The sequence below is a fragment of the Silurus meridionalis genome, chromosome 21, assembly GCF_014805685.1.
Source record: "Silurus meridionalis isolate SWU-2019-XX chromosome 21, ASM1480568v1, whole genome shotgun sequence".
NCBI lineage: Eukaryota > Metazoa > Chordata > Actinopteri > Siluriformes > Siluridae > Silurus > Silurus meridionalis.
The window spans coordinates 404,589-422,088 of NC_060904.1; the positions used below are offsets into that span (position 1 = coordinate 404,589).

At 38.6% G+C, this 17,500-nt stretch overlaps 3 protein-coding genes across 10 annotated transcripts in view; 1 reads left to right on the plus strand and 2 right to left on the minus strand.

Annotated features, from left to right (window-relative positions):
* The window catches only part of slc7a14b (solute carrier family 7 member 14b), a 43,498-nt gene that overhangs the window by 10,524 nt on the left and 15,474 nt on the right, over positions 1-17,500 (plus strand). For 3 of the 4 annotated variants that reach the window (XM_046833406.1, XM_046833408.1, XM_046833407.1), the window contains exons 4-8: positions 10-227; positions 4,497-4,643; positions 5,705-5,913; positions 6,462-7,315; positions 7,601-10,183. In XM_046833406.1, the coding sequence (XP_046689362.1) occupies positions 10-227; positions 4,497-4,643; positions 5,705-5,913; positions 6,462-7,315; positions 7,601-7,902 (1,730 nt within the window). In that variant the 3' untranslated portion in view covers positions 7,903-10,183. Of the gene's footprint in view, positions 1-9; positions 228-4,496; positions 4,644-5,704; positions 5,914-6,461; positions 7,316-7,600; positions 10,184-17,500 lie in introns of those variants that run through there. The other variant, XR_006923669.1, reaches the window with a different exon arrangement.
* On the minus strand, positions 8,916-14,006 carry cldn11b (claudin 11b). Of its 2 annotated transcripts, none has more exons than XM_046833415.1 (3): positions 13,546-14,006; positions 11,923-12,087; positions 8,916-10,498 (listed from the first exon to the last, which is right to left on the minus strand). In XM_046833415.1, the coding sequence occupies exons 1-3, from the start codon at positions 13,769-13,771 to the stop codon at positions 10,239-10,241; spliced, it is 651 nt and encodes a 216-aa protein (XP_046689371.1). In that variant the 5' UTR covers positions 13,772-14,006; the 3' UTR covers positions 8,916-10,238. The 2 variants fall into 2 exon arrangements, with proteins under 2 accessions (XP_046689371.1, XP_046689369.1); XM_046833413.1 differs by having other exon boundaries at positions 8,916-10,501.
* si:ch211-230g15.5 (polyhomeotic-like protein 3) overlaps positions 15,466-17,500 on the minus strand; it is an 18,314-nt gene continuing 16,279 nt past the window's right edge. For all 4 annotated transcript variants that reach the window (XM_046833403.1, XM_046833404.1, XM_046833402.1 and 1 more), the window contains 3 exons: positions 17,385-17,496; positions 16,681-16,942; positions 15,466-16,598 (listed from right to left, as the gene is read on the minus strand). In XM_046833403.1, coding sequence (XP_046689359.1) covers positions 16,438-16,598; positions 16,681-16,942; positions 17,385-17,496 — 535 coding nt within the window. In that variant the 3' untranslated portion in view covers positions 15,466-16,437. The remainder of the gene's footprint in view (positions 16,599-16,680; positions 16,943-17,384; positions 17,497-17,500) is intronic.

The following is a 17,500-nucleotide window of genomic DNA, read 5'->3' on the forward strand; positions in this document are numbered from 1 at the left end:
ATTACTCAGGTAAAGGAGAGGAATCGTACCCTGACCTCCTCGCTTTATTCATCGCCGCTATCGTGACTGTGATCGTAGCTCTGGGAGTGAAAAACTCAGTGAGCTTCAATAATGTCCTGAACATTGTGAATCTTGTGGTCTGGGTGTTTGTGGTGATCGCTGGACTCTTCTTCCTGTCTGGAAAGAACTGGGAGGATGGCAGGTTTCTGCCCTACGGCTGGTCAGGGGTGAGAAGCAAACAAATCCAATCATATACAGCATTTATCTCCAGCACCTGTATTAGTCTGTACATTCGTTTACATTTATAGTAAGAGAAAACACAAATCAATTCTGATTAATGTTATAGTATACTAAACTACACTTAGTTTACAATGTGCTATACTTTATTATTCTCCATTTACAGTGTACTCCACTACACTAAACTCAATTTACTATACTAGACTACATTCTGTTTAGATCATGCAACACCCAACTATACTCAATTAACACGATTATATGCTTCATTATTCAGCAGTTTCAATGCGCTTAACTACACTAAAATCTATTTACAATGTACTATACTATACTATACTATACTATACTGTACTGCACCATACTAAATTATACTATACTATACTATACTATACTGCACTGCACTGTACCATACTAAATTATACTATACCATATTAAATTATACTATACTATACTATACTATACTATACTATACTATACTATACTATACTATACTAAATTATACTATACTGTACTATACTATACTATATACTATACTATATACTATACTATACTATACTAAATTATACTATACTATACTATACTATACTATACTAAATTATACTATACTGTACTATACTATACTAAATTCTACTATACTATACTATACTATACTAAATTATACTATACTATACTATACCATACCATACCATACCATACTATACTGTACTGTACTATACTATACTATACTGTACTGTACTGTACTATACTAAATTATACTATACTATACTATACCATACCATACCATACCAGACTATACTGTACTGTACTATACTATACTGTACTGTACTGTGCTGTACTATACTAAATTATACTATACTATACTATACTATACCATACCATACCATACCATACCATACCATACTATACTGTACTGTACTGTACTGTACTATACTAAATTATACTATACTATACTGTACTATACTATACTGTACTGTACTATACTATACTAAATTCTACTATACTATACTGTACTGTACTGTACTGTACTATACTAAATTCTACTATACTATACTGTACTGTACTATACTATACTATACTATACTATACTGTACTATACTAAATTCTACTGTACTATACTGTACTGTACTATATTAAATTCTACTATACTACACTATACTGTACTATACTATACTAAATTATACTATACTGTACTATACTATACCATACCATACTATACTATACTATACTAAATTCTACTATACTATACTGTACTGTACTATACTATACTATACTATACCATACTAAATTATACCATACTAAATTATACTATACCATACCATACTATACTATACTATACTATACTATACTATACTATACTATACTATACTATACTATACTAAATTATACTATACTATACTATACTATACTATATACTATACTGTACTATACTATACTAAATTATACTATACTATACTGTACTATACTGTACTATACTATACTATACTATACCATACCATACTATACTATACTATACTAAATTCTACTATACTGTACTGTACTGTACTATACTATACTATACTATACTATACTATACTATACTATACTATACTAAATTATACTATACCATACTAAATTATACTATACTATACTATACTATACTATACTATACTAAATTATACTATACCATACTAAATTATACCATACTATACTATACTATACTATACTATACTATACTATACTATACTATACTATACTATACTAAATTATACTATACCATATTAAATTATACTATACTATACTATACTATACTATACTGTTTTATACTAAACTGTACTGTACTGTACTATACTATACTATGCTATGCTATATTATACTGTTCTATACTATACTATACTAAACTATACTATACTGCACTATACTATAATATACTATACTGTTCTGTACTGTACTATACTATATTGAAAACTATACTATACTGCACTTTACTATGCTAAACTGTACTGTACTATAATATACTGCACTATACTGCACTATACTATACTATACTGTACTGTACTATACTATACTGCACTATATTATACTAGTCTATACTGATTGATGCTATACAATACTGTACTGTACTATTCCATTCTAAACTACACTATACTATACTATTCTATACTATACTAAACTGTGCTATACTGTACTATGATATACTATACTATACTATAATTTACTATACTTTTCCATTAACAGTGTATACATATAATGTACTATACTATACAATACTATAACGTATTATTCTATACTCCTTTTACAGTGTACTACAGTATATTATTCTTAATTTACAGCATTTTATATTATATAACATTATACTATAGTTTATTTGCAGTGTACAATATATTGCATATTTTACAAACTATTCTATTTAAATTGTTCTGTAATATACCTTATAGTATATAATATTACTATGCACTATATTTACATTCTGCTATACTATACTACACTATAGAGTACTATACAATATTTTATTATTATTATTATTATTATTATTATTATATATACTGTACTGTTAGTCATTTACATTGTGCTACACTACACTACACTACACTACACTACAAGTACATTATGCTCCATTTGCTACACTGCACTGCACTGCACTACACTACACTGCACTGCACTACACTACAATACATTATGCTCCATTTGCTACACTACACTGCACTGCACTACACTACACTACAGTACATTATGCTCTATTTGCTACTCTACACTACACTGAACTACACTACACTACACTACAGTACATTATGCTCTATTTGCTACACTACACTGCACTGCACTACACTACACTACACTACAGTACATTATGCTCCATTTGCTACACTACACTGCACTGCACTACACTACACTACAGTACATTATGCTCTATTTGCTACTCTACACTACACTGAACTACACTACACTACACTACAGTACATTATGCTCTATTTGCTACACTACACTACACTGAACTACACTACACTGCAATGCACTACACTACACTACACTACAGTACATTATGCTTTATTTGCTACACTACACTGCACTGCACTACACTACACCACACTACAGTACATTATGCTCTATTTGCTACACTACACTACACTGAACTACACACTACACTACAATACATTATGCTCCATTTGCTACACTACACTGCACTGCACTACACTACACTGCAATGCACTACACTACACTACACTACAGTACATTATGCTCTATTTGCTACACTACACTACACTGAACTACACTACACTGCAATGCACTACACTACACTACACTACAGTACATTATGCTTTATTTGCTACACTACACTACACTGCACTGCACTACACTACACTACAGTACATTATGCTCTATTTGCTACACTACACTACACTGAACTACACTACACTACACTACACTACAATACATTATGCTCCATTTGCTACACTACACTGCACTGCACTACACTACACTGCAATGCACTACACTACACTACACTACAGTACATTATGCTCTATTTGCTACACTACACTACACTGAACTACACTACACTGCACTGCATTACATTATGCTCCATTTGCTACACTGAACTACACTACACTGCACTGCATTACATTATGCTCCATTTGCTACACTGAACTACACTACACTGCACTGCATTACATTATGCTCCATTTGCTACACTACACTACACTGAACTACACTACACTGCAATGCACTACACTACACTACACTACAGTACATTATGCTCTATTTGCTACACTACACTACACTGAACTACACTGCACTACACTACAGTACATTATGCTCCATTTGCTACACTACACTGCACTGCACTACACTACACTGCAATGCACTACACTACACTACACTACAGTACATTATGCTCTATTTGCTACACTACACTACACTGAACTACACTACACTGCACTGCATTACATTATGCTCCATTTGCTACACTGAACTACACTGCACTACACTACAGTACATTATGCTCTATTTGCTACATTACACTGCACTACACTACACTACACTTCACTACAGTCTATTATGCTCCATTTACTTCAATACAATACATTGCAATGCACTACACTAAACTACACTACACTACTGTCCATTATGCTCCATTTGCTACACTACACTGCAATGCACTGCACTACACGACACTACACTGCACTGCACTGCACGACACTACACTGCACTGCACTACACTATAAACCATGTGCAGTATATTGTACTATAATGATTCTATGGTTATGATGTGTTGTGTTTTGCAGGTGATGCAGGGAGCTGCTACTTGTTTCTATGCCTTCATCGGGTTTGATATCATTGCCACGACAGGAGAAGAAGCAAAAAGTCCAAACACCTCGATACCCTATGCCATCACTGCATCACTCGTCACGTGTCTCATAGCATACGTCTCTGTCAGTATCCCTTACACAAACACACACACGTTTTTTCTACATCCTCTTGCAGGGTTGTGCTATAACTCAGATACAGTAACTCAGAAGAGAGTGTAGCACGACTCAGCTGACACTGGAGTCTCTGTGACTCTGATCATGGTAGAGTAAGTCTTTATAGAAGTTCATGCACACTGCAGAGAGGTTGGAAAGCTAATGCAGCTCTCATGAAGGCTTATAAACTCTCATTAGACCTTCTTTACAAACACAAACCCAGTTAAATGTTACATAAGAAAATAATTGTGCAGAAAAACATTTATTTCATGTTTTTATTTTTAGGTCAAGTCAATGTTTTTATTTTTATAACAAGTGAAAAAATCCTGGTATATTAATGAATTATTTTCAAATAAATATTAATAGTGAGTTACTTGGAACAACCTTCTGCTTTCTAAAATATTCATCTGTCCCATCAGTAGCCTCAATGAAAACAGCCGAGCATCTTATAAATGATTTCTGTCGCTCGGTTACCGAAGACATTTTTTATTAAGCAACACTGAATAATTTACTGAACATAAATGTTAGAAGCCAAAAGGCCTAGAAGTATGAAGTATGTCACTTTGTTTATTAATTATTATCAGTTGAATGTTTGAAGGGTTTATTTTTGTCTGTCCTGAACTGCAGCTTGGTGCTGATCATTTAAATATCCTGGTATTATATTAGTAAATTAATAAATTAGTATAACAGGAAAGTTATTGTGTTTATATATGTTTTTTCTTGTGGGGTAAATGAGCACTAGGACCCTGTAGAATTCTGCTGCTGATGTAGTGCATTAATAGCACTGCTCTAAAGCACAATGTACACCTTATGTAGCTTCTGATAAATGTTATAAATGTAATAAAAATGAGGTCAACATTTATCACGTTACCCGTCATGATTATGGAAGTTTCTTCTCTGATTTATAAAATAACACTTTTAGTCATTCTCCAGAAACTCTTGGTTATTAATATTTATTTAAAATACAGTATTAATTATTGTGTGTGTGTGTGTGTGTGTGTGTGTGTGTGTGTGTGTGTGTGTGTGTGTAGGTGAGCGTGATCCTCACTCTGATGGTGCCGTATAATCTGATTGATGGAGATGCTCCTCTGATGGAGATGTTTGCTGTTCACGGCTTCATGGCGGGGAAGTACATTGTGGCGGTCGGAGCCATTGCAGGGCTCACGGTTAGTTTACTGGGTTCTCTTTTCCCCATGCCTCGAGTCATCTACGCCATGGCAGGAGACGGGCTGCTCTTCAGGTCAGTACATCATAACATTTACAGAAATGGAAATGAAACATGACATGGTGGTGTGTTACAGGAATATTTCTCTCTGACTGCTTTCTTTTCTCCCTCCTGTGTTCAGTTACAGCTACAAAAAAAAAACAAGAGTTTGTTCCTGTTGTCACTTTTGTTATAGCAGCTATAAACACTCATCTCCTCTCTCCTCTCGTCACAAGTTAATGAGACACATAGCATGTTTAGTGCGCTGAAGATGTCAGAAATGTACAGCTTCATCTCACACTGACACTGGAGACTCCTTCCAGCCATGTTACATAAACATCTCCTTAATTCATGGACACGTCCCTGTGAATAAGATGTTACTATGGTAACGATAACCAGAGCACTGGTATAAACCTGCACTACTGTTAGCTGCAGAAAAGTAATCAACACCTTCTGACTAATCCGAGTCCAGAACAGAGCAGTAACACGTGCAGTCTGGGATTATTTAACCCCAATTATTGTTACATTTCTTGATGTGTGTGTGTGTGTGTGTGTGTGTGTGTGTGTGTGTGTGTGTGCACTAGGTTCCTGTCCCATGTGAGTCCACACACAGAGACGCCAGTGGTGGCATGTGCCATGTCTGGGTTCCTGGCTGCGTTTTTGGCTCTGCTGGTCAGTCTGAGGGATCTGATCGAGATGATGTCCATCGGGACGTTGTTAGCGTACACGCTGGTGTCTGTGTGTGTGCTGCTGCTCCGCTATCAGCCTGAAGCAGACGGATTCACTGACGGGCTCCCAGATGAGTTTCAGAAGAGTAAAGTGGGCGTGCTGGCGGAGCGTGAGCGTGACCTGTACTCCCCCAGCGACGGAGACGAGTACGGCAACACGTGTGGGGCCAAAAACATTCCCTCGCAAAGTGACGATGAGATGCTGATTAGCAAATCAGACTCTGGTGGCTACCAGTCCGAGTCCTCGGGGTACAGTGAGGGCGAGAAAGAGACAGAGTTTGAGGAATCGGACAGTGCCGTGACGGCCATGCTGAAGCGAACGCTCGGGAGTAATTATTACGCTTTGCGGATGCGACTCAGGATTCCTGAACCCGGCTCTCAGCCAACGCCTGCTACAGGACGCACCGTCACCTACTGCGTCCTTGTCTTCTTCGTCCTCACGTTTGTGCTCTGGTTAGTTGTCATATACGGCCTGGACCGAGCCTCAGCAGGTGCTCACTGGGTTCTGGTCCCCTTCATCATCACCGTCATCATCTTCATGGCAGGTTTAATCGTTCTTATTCTCCAGCAGCCTCAGAGTACAAAACGATTACCATACATGGCTCCTTTCGTCCCCTTTGTGCCCACGGCCGCCATTCTAGTCAACATCTACCTGATGCTCAAGCTGTCCTGCATTACTTGGGTCCGCTTCGTGGTGTGGTGCTTCATAGGTATAACAACTTCATCCAATCAAAGCTCATGGAGAAATTAACAGGGCACTGATCCTGGATTTACACTGTGTGCTCCTCAGCGAAAAAGAGTGTGTGTGTGTGTGTGTGTGTGTGTGTGTGTGTGTGTGTGTGTGTGTGTGTGTGTGTGTGTCCACACTCAGTCACACATGAGGACTTTCTTTTTCTTTTCTTGTTATTTTTTGTTTTAAAGAAATAAAGAAGAAAATCCTCTGAAGCTCATTATTATGCAATGTTCAGGTTGTAATGTTTTATTTGTTGTTGTAGGTGTGATGATTTATTTCGGGTACGGGATGTGGAACAGTTCCCTGGAGCTGAGTGCGCGGGAGGAGGAAGCTCACGCCAGCTCGTATCAGAGGTACGACGCCGGGGTGGACGAGAGCTTCACGTCTAATGATGGTCTTCACACAGAGGAGTGCGGAGAAGATGGACGGTATCAGGGCTGGGCAGCTGAAGAGAGAAGCTACCAGTACCAGAATCAGCACCAGAACCAGCACCAGGAGCAGTACCAGGATCAATATCAGAACCAGCACCAGGACCATCACCAGAATCAGTACCAGAACTTCTAGCAGTAGAACACAGGTCAGAGGTTCAGATGCAGGAGCTGTGAAGGTTTTGAGGTTCTCCATGAGGAATAATCTCTGATCTGTGTGAAATTGTTGAGTTCCATCTGCTTTATTGTCTTATTCCACCTGATCAACCTGATTCTTCATCACTGTTTTATTTTTATTTGCTTGAACTTAGTGTATGTTTGTATTTATAAGTTGCAGAATTATTGGCACCCTTCCTGAGCAGAAATAATATATAAAATGATTACGCTTGTGGAGATGAGGTATAGTTTTATTTGAACACAATGCAATAATAAACTTTAATTTGTTCTTGTTATTGTTTTCTTTTGTCAGAATTTTTTTTAGTTGGATTAAAACTATTGGCACCCACTCATAAATTTAAAAAAAGGTTAAGGGGAAAATGTAAAGTACGTCTCATTCGTTTTTTGGAAATGTTTGTGTGTATTGTTTATATGATATTAGATTTTTGCCTGTCGGGGGCCAATAATTATAGAGCTTACTGCTTGTTTTTTTCATGGTGCAAATGTGGTAAGGAACTGTGCAATGCAAACGTATATCACAACATATTTAACACACTATAACCTACAGTACAGGAGGAGAAAACTAAATACACTGGGAAATAAACACAAACATGTTCTAGCCTTCATCATTTCAGAGAAACTCAACATGGTTTTAATGCACAGTGTTGCTCTGAAAACCTGTGTGTGTGTGTGTGTGTGTGTGTGTGTGTGTGTGTGATAATGGTATTTTAAGGTACAGAAACCTGAAAAAAAGTGCGTTCCTGTTAGAAAGAAGTCTAAGTCTTTCCTTAGTTAATTTTATGAAAAGCAGAAGATACTTGTCTTTCTGGAGAAACCATTATGTAGAGTAGATCTGAAGAACTCTTCAAGAAGCCCAAGTTCTCCACATGGATCAGGAATGTAGTTAGTGTTTTATTTTATTTTATTTTTTTTAGTTCAGTGAACAAAAACTTACAATTAAAATGTATTTAAAAAAAATGAATTCTGCAGAACTGATATTAAATCATTTATTTGAAGGCTTTGACTTTTTACTGCTGTTTAAATGTGCACAAAAATATTTCTATTTCAGCATAAAACTCCAGACTCCAGACACTGCATGTGAGTGAACGTCTTCTCCCAGCCAGACAAATAAAAACATGCTGAACTGATTAGAATATGAGTGTGTTTATAGAACATGTACCTGTGAATACGTGATATTTTACAGAAAGTGTATTCAGTGAGTATAAGAAGTACACTGACCAGGTATAACATCAACATTATAACATGAATAGTGTTTTAGTGGTGAAGTGAAGAACACTGATGATCTTCATCATGGCTCCTGTTAGTGGGTGGATTTATTTATCAGGCAGCAGGTGAACATTTTGTCCTCAAAGTTGATGTTAGAAGCAGGAAAAATGGGCGAAAGTATTTAAACGAGTTTGACAAATTGTGACGTCTAGACGTCTGGGTCAGAGCATCTCCAACACTGAAGCTCTCAGCTTTTAGCAACTAAATGGGACCAACACAATATTAGGGAGGTGCTCATGATGTTCTACCTGATCGGTGTAAATGTCTAATCACATGAGGTCACTGATCACCTGATGACTGATCCGTTCACAGCATTCAACATCCAAACACACGTCTATTGTCTTCATTTTAACAGCTTTCAGAATTGCGTTTCGTATTTAAACCTCCTGCGAGAGCAACAAAGTGAAAGAAAGAATCAATAAAACACGGAAGAAACGTCATTAACGAACCACACGAGGGAATGACGCAAGGAAATCTTCTGATCTGTGACCATTGAAGGTGTCCTGGCTTTGCATCTGCAGATTTCCTGAGGGAACCTGAGCAGGAAAGAGTGAAGAGTTTTGCAGGAAAAAACATGGAGGAGACACCTGGCCTTTCTGCACCTCTGGCTTCCTGCCTGTCTGCCGTCTGTGTGTCATATGAACTCTGGGGTTTTATTTCTTTTAAAAACGCTAGGTTTTGTAAGCAGAGCAGATGATTGAGGGCAGACTGAGATGAATTAGGAATAAAAGAAAAATTCCAGCGTTCCTGAAAACAACTTAAAAGAAAAAGAACAAAGAGAACGCATTACAACAGGGTTTTTTTTCTCTTGGCCTGGTTTTGTAGGTCCATGCTGAGCGGAGACTCGTCCAGACTGGAATCAAAAGTGAGTAGAAGTTGTGTTTGTGTTTTAAGGTGGAAAATCCCACATGCTTCTGTGTGTGTGTGTGTGTGTGTGTGTGTGTGTGTGTGTGTGTGTGTGAAAGACAGAGAGATAATAAGAGCAATAAACCATTCCTCTATGTTTGAAGTCCGTTCCAGTCTCCTCTTTCAGACATGTGCGCTCTTGGCGTGACTGTTTGTGGTCTGGACCGAGTCGGAGAGTCCGTGCTGTTTGGAGTAGTAGTAACGATTTTCAGGATGTTGAACAGGATCATCATCTTCTCCGGAGCAGCAGGTCAGAACTGCCCCCCCGAGGAAACACAGCGCAGAAGCCACCCATCCGGCGTAAAGAGAAAACCCAAACGAAAGCAGGCCCTCGTCCTGGTGAGCTCCGATCGGGAACCACACAGTCGACACCAAACCACACACTGCTGCACACACAAAACACTCAAGCTGAGTACAAGTAAAGACACTCAGTAAAACTATTATAACTATAATGTTCTTATGATCATTTTTATCACAAGATTCTTCACTCGAATGTGACTCTCAGCACACTGATCTATTAATAGAATGATATTAATGACTCAAACACTGATTTCTATTACAATCATCATGAACACAAAACCTTCTTTTCAACTACTTCAATAAAGACAAGCAGATAAGCGCCGATCAGAACACGTGTAAAACAGAGCGTGCGCTCGATTGATGACTCGCTGCGTGTTTCACTAGTTACGTTTTTATCCTCGTTAATAAAAAGGAACGACTGATTTCACTAAATGTAGTAAAATATTTGACTGTGAAATGTAGTGAAGTTACAGTAAAAATCTCCCCAAATGGAAACAGAACTTCATTACTGTCCTACACTGATGACTGACATGTCGAAGAAAAGCAGTATAATGAGGGAACGGTCAGTGCTCGGGCCCCTTGATATCTTTAGAGATCATGATATCTAAATTAAAACACCAGGTTCGAGATCTAACCCTGAAACTCTGAGCCATAAAGATGTGGAAAGATGAAATATAAAATCCACGCAGTTCAGAACTGAAGAGTGAAAAGTAGAAGTGTGACTTGGTGTTTTGTCTCACTGTGGTTCCGACCCTGACACACTCTTCCCACAGGATGGAGGAAATCCCTGTGTGTGATGGAGAACAACTGATCCATCTGCAGTCCTGTGTTACAGTTACTTTATGTTTCATGCTGAGAGACGACTCCAGAGAGGAAAAGGGTTTGGCACACAGATGGGAACTGACCCACATCCTGAATTTAGCTTCAGCTGGAGAAAAACTGAAGTATGGTCCAAAATCCTGTACAGAAATAATGTCATCTTAAATCCGGGTCCGAAGATGGTGCAGTTCAGCTCTGTAAACAATCTAAAATTCCTCCTTTTAGCTTTTTATTCTCATTACTTGCTGATTGGTACTTTAAGTACCGATGCTGAACTTGGTTCTTCTTCTGGCAGGGAATAAACAAACAAAGCAAGTCTCTATTTTATAATTTTATAATCATATATTTATTTCATTATTTATCTCATCATTTCTAACACACAATATGTGTAAAATTGTTTATTTAGAGTGAGACTCCCTGAGACGCTCACCACGCAGGACTCAACATCTCCACGCACATTCAGGAAGCTCTTTATTCTGGTCAGGGATTCAGTGGACCAAGAGTCTGTCCTGGAAAAACCAGGGGCAATTTCATGCAGTGTTCCACCTAATGACATGAGTTCTGGAAGGAAACCAGAGAACCCTGGAGGAACCCCACATGCAAAACTTCCTACAGAGGTTAACCCGAGCTCAGGATGGAGATGTGAGGAAGATATTAGTAGCTGATATAAATTTTACGTGTTACTCACACATGATCAGAGTGAGGATTCCTCCAAACAGAGCACGCTTACGTTTGGTTCCATCACTCTCATCACCCAACCTGACGCAGGGCGTGGCCAAGAGCCCCATCAGCACCGCCGGGAGCCCGAGGAGTGAAGCAGACACCATGAGTGCCCGAGACGTCTGGATGTACGCTTCAGAGCAAAAAATCAGACGCATCACAGACATCAGTCACATGACAAAATAACATCAAAGCAGTGATGATGAAGGTCTGGAGATTTACACCAACATGTGATTTATTCAGTCTGACTGACACTCGTCTCACACACACAAAGAAGTTTAATATTTATATATATATATATAATTTTATATTTATATTATATTATATATATTTATATATTATTTTAAATAAATAAATACAATCATACTTCTCGACCTGAATATCAGTATTATAAAAGACATATTTTAGTTTTTTTTTACAGTCAAGTGTGTGTGAAGGTTTGTGTTAACCTGCAGATGAACTCATTCCTCAGTGTTGTGTGATTTCATGTGTTTAAAAAAGTCTTATTAAATAAACGTTTATAAATAAAGGTGTGTTTCTGAAAATCTTATATTCTGAGGATTCCAAAATAATAGTTTATTATTCATATATTCAACAAATCAGTTTATATTTCACTATTTACATCCAGGAAGTGTTTACCTGTAAAACCCTGTAAAATTCTAAGGAACCCTGTGGAACCCTCCTGACCTCCACATCGAGTTCTCGCGTTTATAATACACACACATCACAACTTTCCACAAAATAATTCATAAAATCTTTATTTTCTTCACCTTAATGAAGAGTAAAAACTACACACTCAGAGTACAAGGTGTGTGTGTGTGTGTGTGTGTGTGTTAGTGTTTGTGAGTGTGTGTGAGTATGTGAAAATGTAAGCGTGTGTGTGTGTGAGAGAGATTGTGTGTGAGTGTGTGTAAGTGTGTGTGAGTGTGTAAGAGTGTGTGTGTGTACGTGTGTGTGAGTATGTGTGTGTGTGTGAGTGTAAGTGTTTGTGAGTATTTGTGAGTGTGTGAGTATGTGAGTGTGTGTGTGTGTGTTAGTGTTTGTGAGTGTGTGTGAGTATGAGTGTGTGAAAGTGTAAGAGTGTGTTTAAGTGTGAGTGTGTGTGTGTACATATGTGTGAGTATGTGTGAGTGTGTAGAGTGTGTGTGTGAGTGTGTATGTAAGAGTGTGAGTGTGTGTGTTTGTTTGTGTGTGTAGTATGAGTGTGTGAGAGTGTGTGTGAATAAGAGTGTGTGAGTGTGTGTGTAAGTGTGTGAGTGTGTGTGTGTAAGAGTGTGTGTAGTATGTGTGTGTGAGTGTGTAAGAGTGTGTGTGCGTGTGAGTGCGTGTGAGTGTGTGTGCGTGTGAGTGCGTGTGAAGTGCGTGTGTGTGTGTGAGTGTGTGTGCGTGTGTGTGTGTGAGAGTGCGTGTGTGTTTGTTTGTGTGTGTGTGTGTGTATGTGTGTGTGTGTGTGTGTGTGTGTGTGTGTGTGTGTGTGTGCATGTGTGTGTTTGTTTGTGTGTATGTATGTTTGTGTGTGTGTGTGTGTGTGTGTGTGAGTGTGTATGTGTGAGTGTGTGTTTGTGTGTGTGTGTGTGTGTGTGTGTCTTACCAGGTAAACTGAGGATCTGGTTGAGAGGTGCACAGTGATACAGCGAAGGAGAAATCACACACTCGGCCCATAAGCCTTTGGAATGGAGCTCGTCCATCTTGATGCAGGTCTGCAGGCCGAAGCTGCAGGTCATCACCCAGTCGTTAGTGAAGGTGGCGATGATCAAACAGATCCATCCTGTGCAGCTCATGAAGAAACCACACAGCAACCGACAGCTCTGAGACATGATCTCTCTCTCTCACACATACACACACACACACACACACACACACACTCGGATTGAAAGTCCAAGATGTTCTTCAAATCTTGAGAGCACAATCTGCAGCTTTAGTTGTGAGGTGGTTGACCTTCTTCTTCTTCTGTGTTTAATCTCATGGTTCTTTAGGCCAGAAAGCATACGCAAACATTCACACACACACACACACACTTTCAGCTCAGAGCCGAGAGAAAATGTAAAAAGTTTCCTGAGGATCTAAAGCACCTTTTTATAGTCAGATCGTACCCCTGATAGCTCCGCCCCTTTTCAAACTTTCAGCCTATCACAAGAAAGTCAATAACAAAACAAAACCACATGTTGCTCCAAAATGTTCTGCATGAAAAATTAACTAAATCCTGCATTTACAGCGTGACTGTACTTTTACACACGAGAACAATTTTATACAACAATCTTCAAGAAAGATCTTTAGATCTCGCACCTTTATTATTTTTATTTGGAATTAAATTCACCTTTTTGTTAAGTGATTTAAGTCTCATTTAAACAAACAAACAAAATATTTGTTATTTTCTAAAATGTATATTAGAGCTCAGATATGAAGTTGAAGTCGTAAAGCGTTGGATTTGATGAAATGAAATAAAAAACAGTGATTTGTTTAAAATGGAAAAGGAGCTTTGATCAGTGACAAATAAACAATTTATAAAACTAATAAACTTCATTTAATAAATATTTATTTTAACTGTAGCTTTTTACATGTTTATTTAATTATATTGTTGAGTGTAGATTTCATTTTGTATATTTTTTGGTAGTTTTTAGTCTCATCAGAATTCAGAGTAATGAAAAGTGTTGAAACTCCTAATGTTCCTTTTGTTTCTGTAGAAAAATACAAACACTCTGTAATGTGGCAGTGAACGAGTGGAAAAGTGTGAAGTCCAAATGTGAGATTTGTGTCTCTACCAGAAGAACTTGTGTAAGAAGGAGAACAGGAGAAAAGATGTGATCAGACTCCCTCACCCTCACCCTCACACATGGAGGTGGAGGTTTGATGGTTTGGGGTTGTTTTGGAGCAGAGAAGATTCTGGAAAGTGAAACGAATCCTGAACCAACATGTCTCCTATTCCACACATCATCAGCATGTAGTTCCGTCTGGACTGCAGCTGATTGGAAGTGTCTTCACCGCACAACAAGATGATGATCTGAAGCGCATGTCTGAGTTCTGTACGTGTTCTTTAGAGAGTAAACAGACGTCTGGAGTGATATTTATCATGGAACCACCTGCCCAGTCACAGCACCTCAATCCCACTGAACTGCTCTGAGATGAACTGGACTGGAACTACTGAAGAACATCTCTGGAGAGTATTTCAGCTGAATGTTTGAAATGAAACTCTGGATGCTGAGGGAGAAAATAAAGTGGAACATCTCTACAGCTGAAGATCTGTTCGGTCAAAAGCAAAAGGAACATGCACGTGTTTCTGAAACACCAAAAAACTCGGAGTTTTCACAGAAACTGTATTTCTTTTAAATAAATGTTTATTCTGAGCTGAGCGCCACCTGGCGGCGGTGCGGTTCAGCAGCAAAAAATGAAAAAGGAAAAAACACTGGAGCTGCCAAAATAATGCAAAACCTGATTTTTGATTAATTTAAAATAACGTTTTGTGCACTAACAGAAAATCACACACACAAACACAGTCAAACAACTGCACAGGTTCAGTAACAAAATGTAGTTTGTTTAATTAAATAATCAAAAATGGCACGAGAAAGGTCATGTAACTGTGACAAACAACACTTGGATGACACAAGATTATAGTACAATGTCTACAGCAGTTGTATACGGTCTCCATGTCAGAAAAAGGCACCACCATCGCTGTACCTTCGCTAGGCGAGACTGTGTGTAAGTACCTGTGTACTGCCATGTGTTCGGGTTCCGCGCTTCCATTGGAGTGAAGATGCTGCGATAAATTTCCTTTCATTTTATTCAGCCTACATAATCCTATCAGCATGTCAAACACCTTTTTTTGTTGTTGTTTTTTATTCTTTTAAAAACGCTTTAAAAATCTCAAATCGGTTGCATTTGTATTTCCTAGAGCCTTAGAAGACAAATATATTAAATATTACAAATCCTTCACAAAACATTTTGTATAGATTTATACACACAGAGCACTGCATCGTTATACATGTACACATATACAGTACGATAAGAAAATATCTACAACAGGAGGGGCAGGGACATGCGCACAATTATAGCACTTCCAGCACATCATCTTCTAGATCCTCCACAGACACAGGAAGCGTCCATTCAGTGAAAAATAGAAACTCCACAAACCCTGATTAACGATTTCCATCCGATCGGCTACGAAAAAAGAAGCAGACACGAACATTTCCCTCGTACTAGGACTGGATATAGATCTCAGATTATGTTCACGGAAATTAATGGGACCATTATATTGCTATCATGCTTTCAGACAGAGGCTAAAGGTTACGGAAGGCTACTGTACTGTAATGTTAGTCTAAATCAGTTCAAGCAAAAATACACACGTGACCTCGACACGTTCACTTCACTGCGTGAATCTCTTTAAAGATTAAAGTGCACAAAATGGCTCTATTCTATTCGCAAGTGCTCTAATCATCCACGAGACTCTCTCTCTCTCTCTCGTTCCTTCTCTCTTCTTTTCCTCTCTTTACCTCCCTCCTTCTTTTAGTGAGTTGATGCGGGCGCAGATTTTGAGCGCAGGTCCCAGTTTGACGTTCATGGCACTCATCAGGTGATCTTCAGTGAGCAGCAGCAGGGCCTGACCATCGATCTCTTGCGCTCGAAATGATTCGGCGATGTCCTGACACCCTAGGAAGGTCACACAGAGGTCAACACTAAATATTAGAGCGAGAAAGAGCGGTAGAAAAAAATGAAGGTCACCTGGACTCACCTGGGAGATTGGAAATGAAGCTCCACACTTGGTCTACGGTCCACTGCGCAGGTCTGGAGTGTGAACACAGGTCTGTAGGTGATGCTACGTCCAGAGGTGAAGTCGGAGCGCTTTTAGTCTCACTGGTCCTCGTGTCTCTCTCTCGCACGCTCTGCTCCGTGTGTCTGCGTAGTCGTGTCTTCATCGGAGCAGCCGCCTCGTCCTCTCCCTCCTGCAGGGGGCGCTGGAGAATCCGCCACTGCTCCGTGGTGCCGTGCTTCACCTGCAACACGTGTTTTTTTCCCTTCACTTTGATCATTACGTATTTTTTTTCTCCACTAAAATGATTCACAAATGAATTAAACATCAAATCATGAATTTAATATGAAGACAAAACTCCTCTAAATCACAGACAGAGGACAGGACAGGACTAAAGACACCACTTCAAAGCTAAATTTCTCTGTCTCCATTTCTGCCGAAAAATGGTTGCAACTTTACAGAGTTATATACAAGAGTGAGGAATAAATTGTGCTTCAGAATGAAAAAAAAAACCAAAGGAAAAAAAACTAAACTAAACTACAAAAACACAGCAGCTGCAGTTACACAGTCCTGACACCAGGTGGTGCTAAAGAGGCAGTGAATCGGCCGTACTGAGATACCAAAAGAATAAATGAAGATCATTTTTATGATTTTATACAAAATCGACTTGAAGATTAAGAACAAACCTGTTGGAAAGTTTCCTCCTCGATTTCATCTTCTGCTCCATTAAATTCAGAGCGATGTCCTCCTTCACTGACGCAGCGTCTCAGAGCTCGGAAACGTTTTGTGTAACTGAACCTAT